The sequence below is a fragment of the Elaeis guineensis genome, chromosome 6 (genome assembly GCF_000442705.2).
Source record: "Elaeis guineensis isolate ETL-2024a chromosome 6, EG11, whole genome shotgun sequence".
NCBI classification, from domain to species: Eukaryota; Viridiplantae; Streptophyta; class Magnoliopsida; order Arecales; family Arecaceae; genus Elaeis; species Elaeis guineensis.
Window position 1 is genome coordinate 127,862,826 of NC_025998.2, and position 19,189 is coordinate 127,882,014.

At 39.0% G+C, this 19,189-nt stretch overlaps 2 protein-coding genes across 5 annotated transcripts; one reads left to right on the plus strand and one right to left on the minus strand.

The window, feature by feature from the left end:
• The first annotated feature begins 358 nt into the window (after positions 1–358).
• On the plus strand, positions 359–7,537 carry LOC105046661 (LRR receptor-like serine/threonine-protein kinase RPK2). Of its 4 annotated transcripts, XM_029265016.2 has the most exons (4): positions 359–4,034; positions 4,706–4,923; positions 6,570–7,110; positions 7,195–7,537. In XM_029265016.2, the coding sequence occupies exon 1, from the start codon at positions 629–631 to the stop codon at positions 3,989–3,991; it is 3,363 nt and encodes a 1,120-aa protein (XP_029120849.1). In that variant the 5' UTR covers positions 359–628; the 3' UTR covers positions 3,992–4,034; positions 4,706–4,923; positions 6,570–7,110; positions 7,195–7,537. The 4 variants fall into 4 exon arrangements, with proteins under 4 accessions (XP_029120849.1, XP_010923620.1, XP_010923619.1 ...); XM_010925318.3 differs by having other exon boundaries at positions 359–4,038; positions 6,570–7,537; XM_010925317.3 differs by having other exon boundaries at positions 6,570–7,537.
• A 1,055-nt stretch (positions 7,538–8,592) lies between these two features.
• On the minus strand, positions 8,593–11,049 carry LOC105046662 (ninja-family protein AFP3). The gene is made up of 2 exons (XM_010925319.4): positions 10,088–11,049; positions 8,593–9,020 (listed from the first exon to the last, which is right to left on the minus strand). The coding sequence occupies exons 1-2, from the start codon at positions 10,704–10,706 to the stop codon at positions 8,716–8,718; spliced, it is 924 nt and encodes a 307-aa protein (XP_010923621.1). The 5' UTR covers positions 10,707–11,049; the 3' UTR covers positions 8,593–8,715.
• Positions 11,050–19,189: the final 8,140 nt, after the last annotated feature.

A 19,189-nucleotide genomic window follows, 5' to 3' on the forward strand; every position in this document is an offset into this window, starting at 1 on the left:
CGGAGACACACGGCCACCCTCGGGAGGGGAGTCACTAACGTGGACCCCCATCTTCCTGCCACGTGAGCACTTCGGACAGTGCGCGGGACCCACGTGACCTCGCCGCCCCCTTGACCATGTGATGCATGGGTTGACCAGAGTTGGCGTTCACATCAGCTCTCCGATCCGAAACACCAAACACTACTCCACACCACGCATCCTCCTCGTCCTCCCTCCCTTTCTTGTGAGAGCCCCTGACACGTCATCAAGAGTAGGATTGCTGTCCGAGTTCTGGACAGCTGATCCGACGGTCCGGTCTCCGTGGGCCACCCATATGAAGTAAAGTAAGTTGGTGGAAGAGATTATTTAAAATTAGAAAAGGAAACCCGAAAAGTGCCAGTAGGGGGAGGCCGCGGAGAAGAAGTAGAAGAAGGAACAAGGCAACAGCCATTGAAGAAAGAGAGAGAACCTCGTGTTTCTCTTCTCAAACCCCCTCTTTTTTCCCAAAAATTATTTCCCAGTCCTCCTCCTCCCTCCCTCCTCGCTCGCTTTCCGATGCCCGGATAATTACCGCCGAGGGCTTCTCTTCCGAGACCTTTACCATTCTCATCCCCTACCCACCAAAAAAGGGGTTCGGGCTTGTCCGTTGATGCCCGGCCCGCCACCGTCGGCGATGACGCAGCGCCGGCCCTCGGCCTTCTCTTTCTTCCTTCTCTTCCTCGCGGCCGCCGTCGCCGCAGCCTCACCGGAGGCGGACACCCGCGGAGTGGAGAAGGCCTCCCTCCTCCAGCTCAAGAGCTCCGTCTCCAACCCTGCCGGCCTCCTCCGCCAGTGGTCCGCCGCCTCCGGCTCCGACCACTGCTCCTGGGCCGGCGTCTCGTGCGACTCGAGATTCCGGGTCGTCTCCCTCAACATCTCCGCCAGAGCGAGCGATGGCGGTTCATCTTCTTCTTCCTGCTCTCGATCGGGGCCGTTTCTGCGGGGCTGCTCGGATCCCCGCCGGCGGCTCGCCGGGAAGCTGAGCCCGGCGGTGGGGAAGCTCTCCGAGCTCAGGGTTCTTTCGCTGCCGTTCCTCGGCTTCGATGGAGAGATCCCTGGCGAGATCTGGGGGCTGGAGAACCTGGAGGTGCTTGATCTAGAGGGGAATTCGCTCTCCGGGGCCCTCCCCTCGCGGTTCCCTCTGCGGCTCCGTGTCTTGAATTTGGCGTCTAATCTGATCCAAGGTGAGGTCCCACTCTTCCTCTCGAGCTGCGGAAATTTAGAAACCCTAGACCTCTCTGGGAACCAGCTCAACGGTTCCATTCCTCGGTTTCTGGGTAATCTCTCCAAGTTGAGAGAACTGTATCTCTCTTTTAACCGGCTCGCAGGGTCCATCCCTGATGAAATTGGTGCTGGATGCCGCAACCTGGAGTACCTGGACCTATCTGGAAATCAACTGGTTGATGGCATTCCTCCTAGTTTGGGCAACTGCACGGAACTTCGAGCGCTGCTGCTGTTCTCCAATCTTTTGGGTGGTTTCATTCCCTCTGATCTTGGACGACTGAGAAAGCTTCGGGTTTTAGATGTTTCAAGAAACAGCTTGAGTGGCCCTGTGCCTGCAGAGCTTGGGAACTGCCTAGAATTATCTGTTCTCGTTCTTCTGAATCTGTATGATCCGATGCCCAGCGATGACTCTTTGAACTTTGTCGATGTTGATGAGTTCAATAGTTTTGGAGGTGAGCTTCCTGAAAAAATCACCTCCTTGCCGAAGCTTAGGGTGCTTTGGGCTCCGAGAGCGATGCTTGAAGGCGACATTCCGAGCAACTGGGGCACTTGTGAGAGATTGGAAATGGTTAATTTGGGTCAGAATCTACTCACTGGAGGGATTCCAAAGGTGTTTGGCCAATGCAAAAATCTAAAATTTCTTAATCTTAGCTCAAACAAATTGATGGGTTGGATTGATGAAGAGCTTCTTGTACCTTGTATGGCTGTCTTTGATGTCAGTGGGAATCAGTTATCAGGCTCCATCCCAAGGTTTAGATACAAACAGTGCCCTTCATCTCAATTCTTACCCAAGGACCTGTCGTCTGCTTATTCTACATTCTTCATGTATAGGACTTATATGGGTCTGTCCTTGCCTTATTTTGAATCTGGTGGTGCATTTGCGATATATCATAATTTTGGCAAGAATAATTTCACAGGTACCCTGCCATCTTTACCACTTGCCACCAACAGATATGGAAACCAGACTATTTATGCATTTCTTGCTGAAGGGAATAGTCTTAGCGGATCATTAAATGCCATTATATTGGAGAAATGCAAGAATTTGAATGGGTTGATCACTGACTTAAGTAACAATATGATATCGGGTGGAATTTCACCAGAAATTGGTGCCATGTGCAGATCTCTTATGGTTTTTGATGTAGCAGGTAATCACATTGCTGGAACAATTCCCCCAAGTCTTGGGTTATTGGGTAATCTTGTTAGTCTGGACTTGAGTAGGAACCGTCTTCAGGACAAGATACCTGCAAGTTTTAGCCAGTTAAAGAGCTTGAAGTACCTATCATTGGCTGGTAATAATATTAGTGATCGCATTCCCTCTGGCTTGGCTCAGTTACCATCTCTTGAGGTTTTGGATCTCTCTTCAAATTCTCTTACTGGTGAAATTCCTGGTGACCTCGTGAACTTGAGAAATCTCAGTGTCCTTCTGCTTAACAACAATAAGCTTTCTGGAAAGATTCCTTCTGCTTTTGCTAATGTGACAACACTTTCCATGTTTAATGTGTCGTTCAATAATTTGTCTGGGCCGCTGCCATTGAATGCCAGTACAATGAAATGTGATAGAGTTCTGGGAAACCCTTTACTCCAGTCTTGTCGGGTATTTTCTCTTTCTATTCCACCATCAGATGTGGAAGGTCACAGTGGGGATTCACGAGCATATACTGATCCACCACCAGGAAGCTCTCCTACTGAGAGTGGCAGTACCGATTTCAGTCCTATCGAGATTGCTTCAATTACTTCGGCAGCAGCCATTTTTTCTGTCCTATTAGCTCTGATTGTCCTCTATGTCTACACAAGGAAATGCGCACGGAGGTCTGCTATCCAGTCTTCTGGCAGAAGGGAAGTCACAGTTTTTGTGGACATTGGCGTTCCACTGACTTATGAGAGTGTTGTCCGAGCCACAGGGAATTTCAATGCAAGCAACTGTATTGGAAGTGGTGGCTTTGGTGCCACATACAAGGCTGAGATTTCACCAGGAGTTCTAGTGGCTATAAAGAGACTTGCAGTTGGAAGGTTCCAAGGCATGCAACAGTTCCATGCAGAGATCAAGACTCTTGGGAGATGGCGGCATCCCAATCTTGTGACTCTAATAGGATATCATGTTGATGACGCTGAAATGTTTCTCATATATAACTATCTGCCAGGGGGTAATTTGGAAAGGTTTATTCAGGAAAGATCCAAGAGACCTGTGGATTGGAGGATGCTTCACAAGATTGCTTTAGATGTTGCATGTGCACTTGCTTATCTGCATGACCATTGCGTGCCCCGTATCCTTCATCGGGATGTTAAACCAAGCAATATTTTGTTGGACAATGAATTCAATGCTTGTCTCTCCGACTTTGGATTGGCAAGGCTTCTAGGAAATTCTGAAACCCATGCAACCACTGGTGTGGCTGGAACTTTCGGATATGTTGCTCCAGAATATGCAATGACATGTCGCGTCTCTGACAAAGCAGATGTATATAGCTATGGTGTGGTGCTACTGGAATTAATCTCAGACAAGAAAGCCTTGGATCCCTCCTTCTCTCCATATGGCAATGGTTTCAATATTGTTGCTTGGGCATGCATGCTGCTGGAGAAAGGTCGGGCACGTGAGTTTTTCACTGAAGGGCTGTGGGAGGTGGGACCTCACGATGATTTGGTAGAAACGTTACACTTGGGTGTCAAGTGTACGGTTGATTCACTTTCTATCAGGCCAACAATGAAGCAAGTTGTTCGACGGCTAAAGGAACTGCAACCCACACCTCGCTAGCACCAGTAATATATACTTGAGCAACGTATTCACACTTGGAAAGGTAGGTATGACCTGGAACATTATTGACTATATGTGGTTCAATTTTCTAATCACCTCAGGCTTGAAAATGAGTTCTTGAAGTTGTCTTTGTAATGTAATTCTTTTTTCCTTTGTTTGTGTTTGTGTTCCTCTCTGGGATAGCTTTACTGATGAAGGAAAAAAAAACAGATGTTCAGTTTTTAAGATATTCAGTTTCATACCTGTGTGTTTCCTGGAAATTTTTAGAGTACACATAGTTGATTTTGTTAACTATTCCTACTTTTCAATTGCCTAGATAAGGAACATTGATGACATTGGGCTTCATTAACACCCCCCACACCCCCCCCCCAAAAAAAAAAAAAGGAATTATGTGATGATTTATTTATAAAGCTAAATTAATGAGTACCTCATCAAAGCTTCACCCTGTCATAACACTTGTTCTTTTTGAGTATCTAATAAAAGAAGTTTGAAAATGAAGTAAATCAAAAGCTTCTTATTCCAGGATTTATGTCTTGATAAGCCAGAAATAGTGGAGTTATGAGTACATTAAGAAGCAAACAACCTTAAGTATTAGAGCAGAAAATTGTATACAAATATTGTTGCAGAGGGTATTCTTATTATATTTTATATTGTTTTCTTCTGGTGGGAACATGCTTTTATTAACACTTGTTTTTGTGGATTCTTTGTTTGCAGCCTCAGACAAGTTGTGCATGAAATGGGAGGCAATGCATACCACTTCCTGCAGAATAAAGTTGCAATTTCTTCATTTTATGTTGCTTCAAATGCTACAAAAGGAGGTTTTTGATGTATGACAACAGGTGATATCGTATAGATGCATGCAATCTCTTAGTTCTGCAGTAACCCAGGCATCCTAAGTTCATGATCATCTCCTGCAGTTAACACAACTCCAAGTATGTTAGACGTGATGATATTTCTCACCTCGCATATTTATGCTTGTCTTATACCATCTTATAACTGATCTGCAAAATGTTTTAGCTATCATACTGTAACATATCAGTAGAGAACTGATACCTGGTAGCTACACCATCAGTACCGAGTGTTGGTACCAAGAAATACGCCATTCTGACACTACCAGTACAGACACGGTACCGAAACTAGTACTTAAAACCTTGGTTTTGCATGCTTGTTATATAATCTTATATTGTAAATTTTTTCCTATAATTTCTACAATATCTAGATTATTTTATCCATTGCTCGTAGTCCTAATGTCAAAACCTTGTTGTTTTGAGGGATTTCTAATACTAAATTCTTTATCATTAGAAAGATATTTTATATTTATTTGTTAGCTGAGTTATTTTCAGTTGGCCGGCAAGTGGGTTGGGTAGACCTAGATTCAACCCATGCCAAACCCGGTCTGTGCCAAAGCAATACCATAAATTCCAATCCATGGGATTGGGTATGGACCTCTAACCAAGACCGCAACTCTGACTTGCTCATGTATCAATCTAGTAAAATGGGACCCAACCTAGTCAGAACTGAATTGATCTGATTAAAGCTGATAAAACTTAGATCATTGCGTATCCTATGAAAGTTGCACTCACTCTGAAATTAACCTGTGCCACCAAGTGAATGGGTCAAAACTGGGCCCAAACTTTTGACCAAAAGGCAGTTTTGTTTCGATCCATGTAAAGTGGGACGCAACCCACTTACAGCATCAATTATTAAAGAGAGTAAGGGACTATATTCTTATCTCCTATGTAAATTTCCTTGTAATTTGAAAAGATGTAAAGTCTATTTAATTGGAAAGACTAATGGTCTGTAAAAGACATCATATAAATAAAACTACTCATATGGAACTACCATTAGACTATGTGACCTGGACCCTTGTTTTAGTCTGAAGTGCCTATACCTACACTTAAATATGGGCATTGGTATGACACTTGAAGTGGGCCCATAAGGAAAAAAATTATTAAAAATTGAAAGCATCAGGCACTTAGACATGTACTTGACAGTTGTGGCCAAATCCACATAACATAGCCTTTAAATGATGCTTCTCTCTAATTCAGCGGTCTGAGCACAAGCCCTTATTGTAGTAGATAAACTTTGACTGCTAAAAACTATCAATGGTTATATTAGAGCTCCAAAGAACCATATCCAACACCTGTGATAGCTGGCCCCTTAAATCTCAAAGATTCATAGTTTCACATGGGGAATACTTGAATAGTATGCTCTATTGCATTTAGAGAGAAATTAGATTGATTCATGCAGCTGTAGCTAATGTTAAAGCTAAGAAAACTCAGGGGAATTGTTTAGGGAGGGATGTTGAGAGTGAGCCTCCACAGTGGATCTGTCTGCTAATATGGAAGTTTCCTGCTACTGAACTTCCACAGTATGTTTGATACTCTTTTTCGAGTGGTCACAGTATGTTTGATAGTTATAAATAGTTTGTACCAGCAGTATTTACTTCATTGTCATTGTCTCAGTGAATTACAGACAATATAAATGTTTGCTTGTTTAGGTGAGTTTGTTTGCTGATACTGGATCATGTTTCTTGAATAGCGTATATAACTTGAAAGCACCTTGGCTTTTCATGTAGGTAAGCTGCGGGAGGTTCTCCAAGAGAAAACTGCTTGCAGAAGATCCTGCATGAGACAATGACTTATGCACGTGGCATGTACGCCACATCCCATTGTTTGGATGGTTGGCAGGGGGACGAGCCACAGATAAGCTAATCTTCAGGGGCATTGCTCCTGATATCAGGTTCTGGTTTTTTGGTAACATGGACAACTTTCTTGGCTGAGAAAAGAAAAACTTATGAACTCAAGAGGTTTGTGGGTTCCTCAAGCAGCATTCAATCTCAGTTTGTGTGGACTCAGAAAGACAGAAAACAATTGTCACCTTTTTTGCACACCATGCAGCCAGGATGGTATTCTTATGGAATGCCGAAGGCAATCATGATCTATCACCGATCGCTGATCTATTTGTGCAACAGAATATGTTTGTGCAGTCTTATGGGGCTGCATGACCAGGAGTGAGTTAAAGATTGCATCAAATCAGTTTTGCAGCAGCAACGAGTCAGAGAACACAGCTTAATGGAAAGAAAATTTATCTGAAGAAACTCCCAGCTGCTATTTAAGGTCAGTGGATGGAAATATGCCTATCTGGGGAGCGGATCAGTTTAGCATCTGCTGACTGTTTGTTTGTTTTTTGTTTATGATCAGACCAGGAGAGAGCAGGGGATTACCCTAACTTCTGTAATGGTCAAAACAACGTATCCACCCTTGTTTTCTCACAAGGAGCTTGTGCCTGTGGGTCTCATTTGCCACCAAAAGTATAGTATTTGTTTGCCATGTTTCCTTTCTTGAAATGAAATGAGGTTAAGCCGAAAATGGTTGATCAGTGTATAAGTTCAGTCATCATAAGCTATTTTCTTTGTTTCCGGTGTCTCTATTTCGCTCTTTTAAATGATAACGTTCGCCAATCCAGGACGGACCGAGCGAAGTGAAATTTGTGTTCTTTGCCCTGTACAGTTGAGTTATAGTTCAATATGGTTTTCCAAATTCATTATTCATGGCTGAATTAATTTTATGCTTTTTGGTTGATATTATTAGTAATAATATCTTGTTTCGAATATTTACCCAGAGGCTGAATGTTCTTTTATATTTTCCATAGTTTTTAATTAACAAATTCTTAGATAATCACTATCAGGTATTCCCACCAGACTATGAAAGATGAGTAGAACGGTATAGCTGCACGTCTTATGCTCAGAAAAGTTGAATGTTTACAAAGGCTAGCTGATGGGAGTTCTTCATTTCCGGAAGCAAGCTCCTGAGTTCTCCATTAATTTTATCAGTTAAAACAGGTATTCCTTCACCTGCTATTATTTCAGCTGCCTATGCTTGTGCTGTGTCTAGTGGCCTTCTTCTGGGCTAATATATGTATGGCTGCTGCCATTGCTAGAGGATGATAACGTTCCCGTAATCAACTTCATGGTTTCTAGGTTATGCTTAATGTCAGTCTGCTGTTATTGTCACTCTAGTCTAACCTACGATAAAATTCAGACTGGAGTCCACATTATCAAAACTCATCCCACTGTTTATAAGTAAAGTTGTAACTTATTTTGTATGGTTCTCACGGCGCCTTTTTTGGTGCTATACCCATTATAACAGTTATCATTTCAGCAATTATTTTAATATTAAGAATAAAAACTTAGATAATGGCCAATAATGACTTCAATGAGGGGCGATTATATTGGGATAATATGCTATTTAAAAATCTTAATATAATTTTTTTTGTTTATCTGACTGGATGTTATCGTACATGGCGAACCACGTAGCATCTATTCTCAATTACATCTTCCTATCCAGGTTTATAATATTTTATTTTCTGACTTCAGTAGATGTATCTGCCCTCATTTAATTTAAATCATCCAATTTACCCCCAAAAAAAAAAAAAAAATGTTCAGATCATGTTGATAAATTTATCCTTGATACAGTTGTACTTGTAGCTGTTAGTAGGACAAGGGACAGCTCAGGGTTAAAAAGAGTTATTATTAGTGGATCTCAAAATGACCGGTTTAATGTAGGATACTCAGTCACTTGGCTAATTGGATGATCAAATAAAAATAAAGATAGAAAGGCTTTTTCTTGACTGGATATTCTTTTTATAGATCCACATTCTTGGAACAAGGCTTTTTTTTGGGTTTGGCTATTATCCTGGGTAACTAAGGGTGACCACCACCATCACAAGGAGGCTGATGGGGTTGGGTAGACAACAATGTGCCTGAGGGGGTGAGCCACATTCCCACCTCCGGCATGCCTTACAAACTCTGCGGGCGTGAGGAAGCTGCCATGGCACACGCACACAATCCTCACCTCCTTCCCTTTCCCGTACCTGTACAGCAACCCTTCGATCCTTCTCCCATTTGGACCATCCCCCCTTGTGGACACACGTGGCATCTCCTCCATCTCTTCCCTCACCCAACTTGCTCTCCCTCCAATCTTCTTCCAGGATTCTTCTACCTCTTCACGTGCCCCACCATTTGATCCTAAGACATATAATTAAATATGACGAGAGAGTCACTAATGCTTGGCATTAAGGATACAAAATTAAAATTCAAAAAAAAAAAAAAAAGAAAAAAAAGAACAGGCCACTGGAATTTTAAAGAAAAACAATGCATAAAGAAGGGCATAATCTGGAGTTCCATCAGGATTCTTATGGATTTCGACTCAACAAGCAGCACTCAATCTGAGATGCCCTTATCTATATGACCTCAAAGATCTTAAGAAACATGGACAGATTATTCAATTTTCTGCTTCCATATATATGCCCTGATGATGTGATGATGGAGTTCTTTGCAAAGTTTTTCAAAACAAATAAACTATCAGAGTAATAAATTGAAGAAGTCGAGATAAAGGGCAAAGGCGATGAGTAGTAAAATAGTAATTTTCCCCTCTCACAAATTTCTAATAATCAATAGAAAGAATTAAAAACAGTAAGTTAGAGAAAACAACAGATGTTTCAAGAAAATAGGAAATGGAAAGGACCACATACTGTCTTCCTCATTTAACAAATAGTAGATGTTTAACAAACAACAAGGTAAACCAAACTTTAAAAAAAAAAACACTAACCAAAACTAAAGAACAAAACTTGAAAAGAAAGCAAGCCACAATCCAGCAACAAGGTAACCCAAACTAAAGAACACCTACCAAAACTAATCAATTAAAGACACGATGGGAAAGCAAATAGCCAAAGAAAGAGGAAAGAAAAAGACCATAGGAAATCCATCAAGACCCCGACCTCCCACTTCAAAATTTCCTAAAGAGTGGGAGAAAAAAAAAAAACAGCCGAGTAACAAATCTCTTTCCAACTCAAACTACCATCAATCCCCAAACCAATATACATCAAATTCCCATCATGAACTCCCTAAACAAGCAAGACCCATAGCTTGACCATGATCTCTGAACATCTAAATGGAAGGGAGAAAAGAGGATTGAATATATTGTCAACAAACTCGGTAGCTTGAGCATGATCTCTGAACCACTAAAATGGAAGGGATCGAATAAATTGTTATACTCCAGCAAATATTGGAAGAGCACTGAACTAACATTATACCTTGCAGCATCTGGCTCTCGAAATTGGACATGCCAGAGGAGCTACTCCCCTGTGATCCGATGGACCACTGAGATGCTGGTCTGAAGCATCTGGATGCATCTACTTGCCGAGCACCCGTCCCGGTCGATGCCGATCGGGGGAGCACCCTACCGTGCCCACCATTCGTTCCCTCATTAAAATTCTCCTCCCTCTGATCTCTCGCCGCCAACTTCGACAAATTTCTCTTCTCTGATCTCTTCCTCTTGACCTCCAACCTCTTCAAGCTCTGCATCTCCTTCCTGTTCCTGTGCTCCTCCTCAGCCTCCATCGGCAGGGAGCACGCCCTTGTGGGGGGAGCAGCCACCGGGAAATCGTTCTCCGATGGGAACATCGACAGGGTGGCGATCGACGATGACCGAACAAGCCTCCTTTGTTCTTTGGGCTCCACTCCAAAGCGACCGCCTAGAGACAACCCGAGACTAAGCTCAATCTCTTCCACCTCCTCTCCTGCCGCCGCCACCACCACCGGTGGCTCCTCATGACAACTATTACCTCCAAATCGCCTCAAGAAGTCTCTCGGACAGCCCTGTATCCGGCCGGAAAGCTCCTCTATCTCCCCTTCCATTGCCTCCGACGCCATTGGTACGGAGGAAAAAAAATCGATCTTTATCGTAATTCTTCACTAATTCTACCTTCTGGTCGCATTCTAAATAAGCTTAGACGCTGGATTTTTTTTTTTTTTTTTTTTTTTTTAAGTTATAAGAAAGTCGGGCAACTCGGAAGAAAAAACTCGTAATACCGAGCAGAAAGGAGACAACGAATTGAGAAAAGCAGGAAGAATAAGAGAGCTCTTGGCTTTTTCAAATCGACAAAAGGGTATAAGGGAAGGCCAAGAACACGAGGTCCGACGGAGATCGAGCTAGGAGCAGAGAGATTAGAACACATATGGTGGAAGAGAAGAAAGAGCGATAGAGAGACAGAGAAAGAGAGGAGGGCAAGAGAGGGAGGGGAGAAATCTTTGGGAATCCAAATGCGTAGCCACGTGTCTCCGTATTGGGCGCCATTTGGATACGTGTCTAGATTTGGTAGCTAGCGGCAGATGCTGAGCAAAAGTCTCCACCCTCGGCTGTCGCAGCGCCACGTTTCGAAGCCAAGATCTCGCCCCTCGGTACGGCACGTGTCTGTCGTGTTCCCTCGCTCCTCCCTGCTCTTAGCCATCCGGGCTCCAGGTCCGGCACGTGTCGGCCATCCTCGAGCGCCCGTCCCCACGACTCCCCGCCTCGAGGAAATTTAAAACCGGGGGCGGGGCCCGAGAGCACAAACAGCGGGCGACGCCTCGCTGTCCTGCCTCCGACATCTTACAACGGTTTTGGATGACGTGACATCGATCAATTGGATTCACAATCGGCGCACGTGTGCTTTCTGTGGGCCCCGTATTTGACCTTGAGGAAACAGAGCAAATCAGCCAGACTAGGATGACGCACGAGACGTTGATCCGCCCACTTGTGGAAATAGAAATACACGTACGTATATCAACGCTGTCGTCCACTACGTCTGAGTATTTGACCAGGGTCAGAACGTTCCCTCCGTGATTCCTCCGTATTGCATGCATATGGTACAATTGGACCGTACAAATCCCACGATGAATAATACGCCACACGACCCTTTGTATTTCATCGATTTCTGATTGCACGCTCCCCATCGTATATGTGCTCTACAATTTGCTCTTATTCATTTGCACCTGGTGTATGCAATAATTTTTCGTCAGGACAACAAAAGTTAGTGGCCCATCTTTTAACAGGAACGTAGATCCTAGTTTATTGGTCCTATTTAAGGATGGCGATCGAATTTAATCAAATATAAATAGATTGGATCAGATACGAATTAATTAAAAAAATTTAAATTTAAATTCAATTTATTTATTTAAACAGATCAGATTTTAAAATCAAATTCGACCTACTTAATATATGAATTATGCAACTCAATCTATTTACTATCCATTTATAATAATTCAATAAAAAAATCAATCGAACCAACCAGACCCGTTTAAAAGAAAAATAAAAATCTGAGAAGGCTCTGCCCCATCAGATCTCCACCAGACCGCCCTCCTTCTGCTCTGCCCAACCACCGCACTATCAACCGCCTCCATCTCCGCCCGACCACCATGCTATCGATCGTCTCCAGCTCCATCCGATAGGAAGCGCTCGCCTCCAGCTCCACCCACGGTCTGATCGAAATCTTAGATGCATCCAGCTCCGCCCGTAGCCTGACCAGAAGCCATTGCCTCCAGCTCCGCCCGTGGCCTGATCCTTAGCGTGCCCCTTAAACTTAGATTTCTCCCCCCTACCCCGTCGACTCCACCTTCTCGATCATCTCCGTCACTCCCTCACCCTCCTCAATTAGTCCTTCCTCCATCGTCGCCTCCCCCTTTGATTCCCCGCCTCCTTCGCCTCTCCTTTCTCCACCGTGACTATCGATGTCCTCACGCTGGCCTGGTGTCCTTGCGGCCGTGCCCCACACGAAGCCCCTCATCGGCAAACCCTTGGAGGGGACAAGAAAACCTCAGTAGCCGTGGTCTTGGCCTCTGCGGTCTTCATCTCCGACAAGTCTCCGATGGCGTGAAGAAGGAAAGAGGAGGGCCGAGGGGAAGAGAAAAAAAGCATAGGGCTGCGGGATGGGAACAAGGAAATCAAGGGTAGCATGACGTGTTATCAACGAGATGTCAATATTTCACATGGATGCGGTCCAATTTCCTACGCGCGGGTGGGCGAATTCGAAAAAAAGAAGTGCACTCTACACTGTAAAGGCTTTAAACATATTATGTTATACGAGTTGAATGGGTTATGTTACAACCTGACCCAATCCAATCCGATCCAACCAATTTATTAGACGGGTTAAATGGATCAACTATCTGAAACTTGAATCCGATTCGATTATTAAATAGGTTAAACAGGTCAATCCATTTATGATCCGAACCCTTTTAATCCAAATTCAAACCTATTTAAAATGGATCAAATGCAGATCGGATTGACAGATCGGATCGATTTTTGCCACTCCTAGTCCTGTCGGCTTTTCAATGGGAGAAGGGCACCGCATTCGATTCTATGTAATGGGCAAAGACAGGCACACGGATGGCCAAACCCGAACAAAAATCATATGAGGCGGGTACTTGGGACCGGCCTAGTTTCATTTCTTTTTTTTTCAATATTTAAGAAAAATCTAAAAATAAAAAAAAAATTAAATTTTCCTACTAATGAAATTCGTTAAATCTATAACTAAAATAATAAAAAAAATAAAATATATATTTAACAGAGATCTTTTGTAACCGTCCATATTTTTCTTCTTATCAAATCTCTCCATCCATTATCTTTCTTATCAAGCTATTTTTTCTATCTGTAAGGTCTTCTTTCCAAGTCTCTTTCTCTTCCAAACCCCACATGCCATCTCTCCTATTCATGAGGTCTTCCTCGAGTTTTTTCTCTTCTTTCAAATCTTTTTTTTTCAAGATCTTTATATCTAAAAGTTCATAAAAATTATGTATTATTTTATCTAGAGGTGTGTATTGGAATATTGGACTATGTATCATTTTATCTAGAGGTATGTATTGAAATATTTGAATAAATATTTTATTAGATGCATATCAACTATCTATATATTATACATCGGTAGATGCTAAGTTTGGTAAACTATGTATCAATTAATCCGTAGATATATATTGGATCGTTGCTGATGTATATCAAAAAAAAAGCTTATAGTATGTATCAGTAAGCCATCTAGTATATATTATTTACTCATATAAGCATATATTATTTACTTATATACTATATACTAAAGAGTGCTATGTTCTAAAAATTGTGTATTGTTTTATCTAGATATATATATTGAAATGTCAGATGAATATTTTACTAGGTGTGTATCATATAGTCATATACTATGTACTGATAAGTACTAAATTTGATAAATTATATATTAGCTTAGTTGTAGGTGTATATTAGAACATTGCTGAGTGTACCTCCAAAAAATCTTATAGCATGTATCGCATGATTATATATTTTGTGTGTATCATATAATTATATAGTATGTATTATTAAAAAATATATGTTAAAAATAAAAAAAATATATATATTAATTATGAGACTAATAATTTTATTAAAAAAATATTTTTTATTTTTTAAATTTATTTTTTAAAATTAATTTAAAAAAAATATGACAATATGAAGTCTGCCCATATGATTTTTTATAGTGCCCGCCCCATATGATTTTCGTTCGCTGAACCCATGACGACGTCAGCATGAGAATGCACGTGGCAGAAAATCTTTAGAGATTGCCTCTGCCGGACATGTTAGCGGATTGATGAGAGGCGCATCCCGAATCGCAACGCGACAACTCTTCCTATCACGTACCAATGTAGGTAAGGCCTCGAGCCAAGGCTTTCTCTTTTTGGGGATCGAAATCGAGCTAAGGTTTGTATCGTAGGTTGAATTGGAACATGGAGAAATTAGTATCTGCACCACGCCCAAATAGACTAGCGCAAATTTCGGTGCACATATACTGTGGATAACATGCAATCGGGAATTCGTGAAATACAAAGATTAATGTGGCATGTTATCCACTGTAAGATTTGGATGGTCTATCTGGGCGTGGTTCAGACAATAATTTCTCTTAGAACAGATTGGTTTGGTTATGGAATGCTCTGAAACATTTTATAGCTTTAAATTAGATATATTTTTATTATATTTTTATTTTAATGACTTAAAATTTGATTATATTTTTCTAAATTTATAGTATAGAAAGCTACAGGCCCGATAAAGATACAAGGAAGTATTGGGGATGAACATTTTATCCATCATGAAGTAACAACTCTTCATGCAGTGTCTATATTATGTCATCCATAGCCAAGCAAATCAGAAAGTCTAAGTTGCCAATAGATGGGGAACATTCATGCTGCACGCTATGAGATGGTACATTTAGAATGGAACTATGCAACAGTGTATGCATGGAGTTCATTACCTAAATAATTTTTTTTAAAAAAATATTTATTAAAATAATATATTTTTTAATTTATTTATAAAAATAATATAAATTTATAAAACGTCATTTGAAATGATGTTTTATAACCGCCACATCACCATCCTCTCTCATCATCTCTCCTCCACATGGACGACAAAAAAAAAATAAATTAAAGTCACCATTTGAAATAGCATTTTTGAAAACGCCATTTCAAATGACGACTTTAGTTATTTACTTCCAAAAAAAAAAAATAATAATAATAATTATAATTTTAATTTTATAAAAAAATAAAAATTTTCATTTTGATTCAAACAAAAATCATCATTTCAAATTACTTTCTCCATTTCAAATTAATTTTTTTAAAAATATCTAAAAAAAATCTAAAAAAATAAAAAAAATAGAAATTATAATTCTAAATTTTAAGAAAATAAAAATTTTAATTTTAATTCAAATAAAAATCATCATTTCAAATTAGTATCCCCATTTCAAATTAATTTTAAAAAAAATATCTAAAAAAATAAATCAAAAAAATAAAAAAAATAAAAAACACCATTAAAAAAAGAAAATAATCAAAAAAATTCTAATTCTAATTTTTAAAAAAATAACAATTTTAATTTTAATTCAAATAAAAATCACCATTTCAAATTAGTATCCCTATTTCAAATTAATTTTTTTAAAAAAATATCCAAAATAAAAAAATACCTCAAAAAAATTAAAAAAATAAAAAACAGCATAAAAAAAGAAAAAAATCAGAAAAAAATAAGAATTATATTTCTAAATTTTGAAAAAAAATAATAATTTAAATTTAAATTTAAATAAAAAACACCATTTCAAATTAAATTTTTAAAAAAATACCTCAAAAAAAGAGAAAAAATACCTAAAAAATAAAAAAAATATCATAAAAATAGGAATAAAAGTAAAAAATAAAAAAAATATATAATTATAATTTTAAATTATAAAAAAAATATAATTTTTATTTGAATTAAAAAAATCACTGTTTCAAATTACTTTTCCAATTTCAAATTAATTTTGTAAATAAAATATCTCAAAAAAGAGAAAAAGTACCTCAAAAAAAATAAAAAATAAAAAAGATCATAAAAAAATTAAAAAAATTATAATTATAATTTTAAATTTAAAAAAATAAAAATTTTAATTCTGAGACAGATGAGACACATGAGACTCTGTGTATCCATATCCACAAAGCATAATATCTGATCACTTGAAATGGCATTTTCAAAAATAGGCTTAAATATCAAAAAAATATAAAAATATAAATTTTAAATTTCAAAAATAAAAAAAATAAAAAAATAAAAATTATAATTATAATTTTAAATTTAAATTTAATTAAAATAAATTTTAATTAAAAAATAAAATAAAAATTTTAATTTTAATTCAAATAATTTTTTTAAAAAAAATAATAATAATAAATCAATCCGTATCATCCCCGTACCGACTTATAGCAGCCCAAACTGCATCACACCGAGCGGTTGGTAAAAGCACCATAATGTATCAGAACCTTACCGACCTATACCGGTCCATACCGCACCATACGTAGCTGTTCGTGTCCGTACCAAGTCAAGATGTACCAGTACGGTTTGATTCATCTCATTTATCGAAAAATCAGTTTAAACTTTGATGGTTCCCCACCGACTTGTCTGATTTAGCTTATTTTTAAATATTTTAAAAAATATAATTAAATTATCCGACATATTATTATTATTTACGTTATAATTTCTATAGTCCTTTTAGTATAACTTTTTCTCCCCTAATGTTTTGAGACACATGAGAGTATGTGTATTCATGTTCACAAAGCATAATATCCGATCACTTGAAATTAAATAATATAAAATAAAATCAAGAATTAATAATATAAAATAGAATAAAAATATTAAGTGTACAAAAAATAATACAATAAAAATTTCAAAAATACTTAGTACAAATCTAAAAAATAATAAGTCCCACAAGGACGTCGTGGTGCTCGTGGTCGCTTGGACCTTCTCTGGAAGGTCTTCAACGGCTGCTCCTGCTCCTATATCTACTGTGATGGCTCCTCCCCTATATCAGTGAAGGTCTACTGATCATGCTGTTCAGAAATAACTGATGCTGTCGGATCATCTACGGACTGAGCGACCTCCTCAACCCTCTCATCTGGATACACGAATGGGCCCGAAAAGAAAGTGTCATACTCATGTGGCCAACTGGTACCCGATGATGTCATCTGAGGAATGTAGAAAGAAAAATGTGCTGCCATCTGTGGATCAAAAGGTGGTAGCATCTGTGCAGCGTCTAGTGATGACATCTGCAGAATATACGGTGATGGCATATGTGAAACATATGGTGATGACATATATCTCATATCTGACGCATCGGCTGTTCCATACTAAGGCGCATAGCTATATGGGTCAACACCAATCGCCACTAATATTTTAAAATTTATTCTCTCTATCTCACGCAGTATCTGAATCCATTCATCCTCATCAGTCGTAGATAAAGTACGACGAGCGTCCAACACAAGATCCGACATAGAATCAGTCTACATAATAAAAATAAAATTAGCAATATACTGTAAAATATAAAATATAAATATAACACAAACAACTAAACTATTTTTCAATCTTAATTATTAGAAGTAAAGATATTGATATAAAATATAATTTTCATAGTCTTACCAAAAGACGCACAGCAGAACTCTCATCCTCATATTTGAGAACTTTATACCGAGGCTGTCTAATGACTCGCACTGTAATGCTAAAAAATCAAGTCATGTAGTCCTCGATATATGAACGGCCTCTCAAAATAGGATCATCATGAATAATGTGATCTCGACGTGCATCCCAAATATCGATGTACTCTACATATCTGATACACCAGTCAATACGAGCTTTCCCTCATCGATCAATACGATGAAGTCTCTGGCTGGTATCAAACTGCTCTGGGATGCCCTGAATCTAACCAAACTGCCGCAGGACACGATTGGAAAGATGCTACTCTATCACATCAAAATAAATAAGTGGCACTCTAACAGTCCATATGTCATGTCCAACTGTACATATCTGCAGCAATATAGCCAATATCTCATGTGTATATGGCTCCCACAAAAACTGACAGAGTTAAAATAAAAAAAATTAGTAAGCTAAAATTTTAAAAGATTATGAATACTATAAAATAATATTTATAAATAAATAAAATTTATCCATCTATGTATATCAACTAATGTATCCAGCTGGTATCTATAAATCTGTACCACTCTCGTCGATATATGATGAACGTTGAATGCAACGTTCCATCTGCTTGACAGTCTACTCAAGTTAAATAAATTTTTTTGGATTTAAAACAGCACTAAATTTTAAGTAAACGAAGTAATATTTTTATACCTATATATCAATGGTCCGTCTAGTCTGAATGGAATATCAGGATCATGCTGCTCTGGTGGCATCTTGAGCAATTGTCGCCGCAATGGACTAATAGTCGACATCCTCTTTCATGCCCAAATTTATAAATTTCAAAAAAAATCATACCTGATATATCAAATCAAAGCTATAATATTAAATTTTTAAAAATATTAAAAATATAAAATTTTAATTTATATATCTATAGTAGTACAAGATAACTATTAATCTCGCTCTGATCAGCATAAAAATTTCGGCACATAGCCCTGTACAGACAAGCTAGTGCTGCACTGCCCCAACTGAGCCAACAAACAAACTCTAAATCCTCCAATAATGATAAAAACATCAACTTCATCTTATTCGATGAAGTATCAGGTAATAGAACACCACCAAGCACCGCAGCACCTGACCCCTGACATACTGCTGCACCATCTTCTCTGGTGCATCATCTTCAATGTGAAAATATCGATAATGATCATCCAAACATTCTATCCTGAGTCATGAATGATCGAAAAACTAGATGTCGGGCTCAAATCCTAACAATCGTAAGCATAAAGCCTGCCACTCCGGAATGGTAAGCATGAGATCAACTCCAGTAACTGGATCGCCATCAACCGGTAGTCCGGTAAGAATGCTGACATCCTGTAACATGATGGTCGCCTCACCGAATGGAAGATAAAACATGTGTGTCTCTGGACGCCATCTCTCAATTAAGGCAATAATA

Bases quoted from the DNA above. Each gene is read 5' to 3' on its own strand.
- LOC105046662 (XM_010925319.4), bottom strand. From the start codon at position 10,706: ATGGCGTCGGAGGCAATGGAAGGGGAGATAGAGGAGCTTTCCGGCCGG. The intron at 9,021-10,087 runs GTATAATGTTAG...TATATGTCTTAG, and splicing joins CGAGAGCCAGATGCTGCAAG to GATCAAATGGTGGGGCACGT.
- LOC105046661 (XM_010925318.3), top strand. From the start codon at position 629: ATGCCCGGCCCGCCACCGTCGGCGATGACGCAGCGCCGGCCCTCGGCC.